The sequence below is a fragment of the Tribolium madens genome, unplaced genomic scaffold (assembly GCF_015345945.1).
Source record: "Tribolium madens isolate multiple individuals breed KSU strain unplaced genomic scaffold, Tmad_KSU_1.1 Scaffold_19;HRSCAF=116;Tcas5.2_LG9, whole genome shotgun sequence".
In the NCBI taxonomy this organism is placed as follows: domain Eukaryota; kingdom Metazoa; phylum Arthropoda; class Insecta; order Coleoptera; family Tenebrionidae; genus Tribolium; species Tribolium madens.
Genome location: NW_025400983.1, coordinates 450,315 through 452,185, shown reverse-complemented (window position 1 = coordinate 452,185; position 1,871 = coordinate 450,315). Strand labels below are relative to the sequence as shown.

The window sequence follows — 1,871 nt, the reverse complement described above, 5'->3', positions numbered from 1 at the left end:
ATTTTTTAAATAAAATTTTAATAATAATAAAAAAATAGCATAAACGTTTTTCTTGAAAAAAATTCTTGGTAATAAAAGAATTCAAATGAAAAAATATAAATTATGCACATTTTTTAAAATATCAAAAAAATTCATAAAACAGCCAACATTTTTATGGATTTCTCCACATACTTTGGTAAAAACATTATTTTTTTATTTAAATTCAATTCAGGGAAAGTGTTAATAGACACTCTCATCACTTTTGTTCCAACAAATCCGGAAAATTCCAGTAAATTAATTACAAGAATCAATCTTAATTTAATTGAGTGGCGGATTGAACTCCAAGCGCCATCTTTTACACAAAGACTTACCTAGCACATATCCCAGGAATACTCCTACAGTAATCTGTACTTGAAAAAAAGTCCCTAAAGTACCCCTAATCGATGTATGTGCTATTTCAGTCACATACATGGGGGCGGCGACACTTATCGCCCCTATTGCCAATCCTGCTAGAAACCTTGCAGCGTATAAAGCCCCAACACAATTCCTGCAATTTTTCATTCAACAAACAAACAATTGTAAAGTTACAATTACCAACCCATAGGCTATAATCATCCACGAGATAAATAAAGGTAGGGCAAAAAATAATAAACTTCGTTTCCGTCCTATAAAATTGGCTACAGTTCCTGCAGGAATAGCCCCACAAAAAGCCCCCAAAGTTAGCAATGAACCAATCCAAGCACCTTGATTTTTCGTAATTGGTGGGTAAGTTGTGGCTTCTTCGAGCATAGGAAGGGCCGGGGAAGTCCACGTGAGACACAATCCCATTGCAAGAGCACTTAGTGTTGCTAAATAATCAATGACGCACGAAATTTGCGCATTTAAGATAACTCACCTAATGTTGAGGCGACGAATTGGAGTATTTTTCGTGGTTCATTTTGTGTTTTTTCTGTGGTGATTGTTAAGTAATTTGGAGGATTGTCACTTTGTAAAACTTGTACCATAATTAAATAAATAAATAAAGATGTTGGTGGTGATGCGTGTAATCTTCGAATCAGTGACTTTTTGATGCTGCTTTATATAAGTTTGAAAGGGGTGACCTCAGGGGTCAAGTGATAACAGTTTGGTATTATCGCAAAGCGAGTCCCTGGTTAAAATTGTATGAACTTTGGGTTTTTTTGATGTCTGGGGCGCCAGAAATTTCCAATTGAAACGCTTGTTTATTATTTTTTACACAAAAATGTATTTTACTTTGCTACCATACAGGGTGTGTCAGAACTCGCCTCCCAGAGAAAAATTTCAAGTAAGACAAGATACCAAGAACATGGAAAAAATGACCACATATTGAAAAATCTGTTGCAAAACTATGATCCCTATTTCATTTCAAACCACAGAAGACTACTTATAAAAGTAAAGAAATAAAAAACACATAAAGAAATGTATACCGTGTCAGAAATCGCTCTCCAGAGAAACTCAAACATTTTGAGAAACTTTGTTAAAACAAGACAAAAATTTACAAAATTTGGCTTATAAATACTTTATTTACAATTTCAGAGCGTTTTTTACCTAAAAACAAAGTAGAAAATTGCAAAATTAGACTTTGAAATGCAATATTTTTGATGATTTTAAAGTCTAGAAGCCTAAAATGTTAATTTATTTTGGAAAATCTCACTCACTGAATTTGAAATATTCTATCAAAACAGAATATGAAATTGCAATTTTTGTCTTATTTTGTATCAATTTAAGTGTACCTATAACAAAAGATTTTGCCAAAACAATAACCAATGTCTTATTTTTTATTGTTTTTATAAATAGCAATACACAGTTGTAGAATTTAAGGAATTAAAAAAATACTAAAATAAAAAAGAAAATTACAAAATTAGATCTGAAAA

At 31.7% G+C, this 1,871-nt stretch overlaps 1 protein-coding gene across 1 annotated transcript in view; it reads right to left on the bottom strand.

Annotated features, from left to right (window-relative positions):
• The window catches only part of LOC123015658 (facilitated trehalose transporter Tret1-like), a 9,195-nt gene extending 7,603 nt beyond the window's left edge, over positions 1 to 1,592 (bottom strand). Inside the window, exons 1-3 of the mRNA XM_044415529.1 lie at positions 875 to 1,592; positions 578 to 827; positions 351 to 526 (exon numbers count right to left, since the gene is read on the bottom strand). Of these exons, the coding sequence (XP_044271464.1) occupies positions 351 to 526; positions 578 to 827; positions 875 to 983 (535 nt within the window). The 5' untranslated portion in view covers positions 984 to 1,592. The remainder of the gene's footprint in view (positions 1 to 350; positions 527 to 577; positions 828 to 874) is intronic.
• Positions 1,593 to 1,871: the final 279 nt, after the last annotated feature.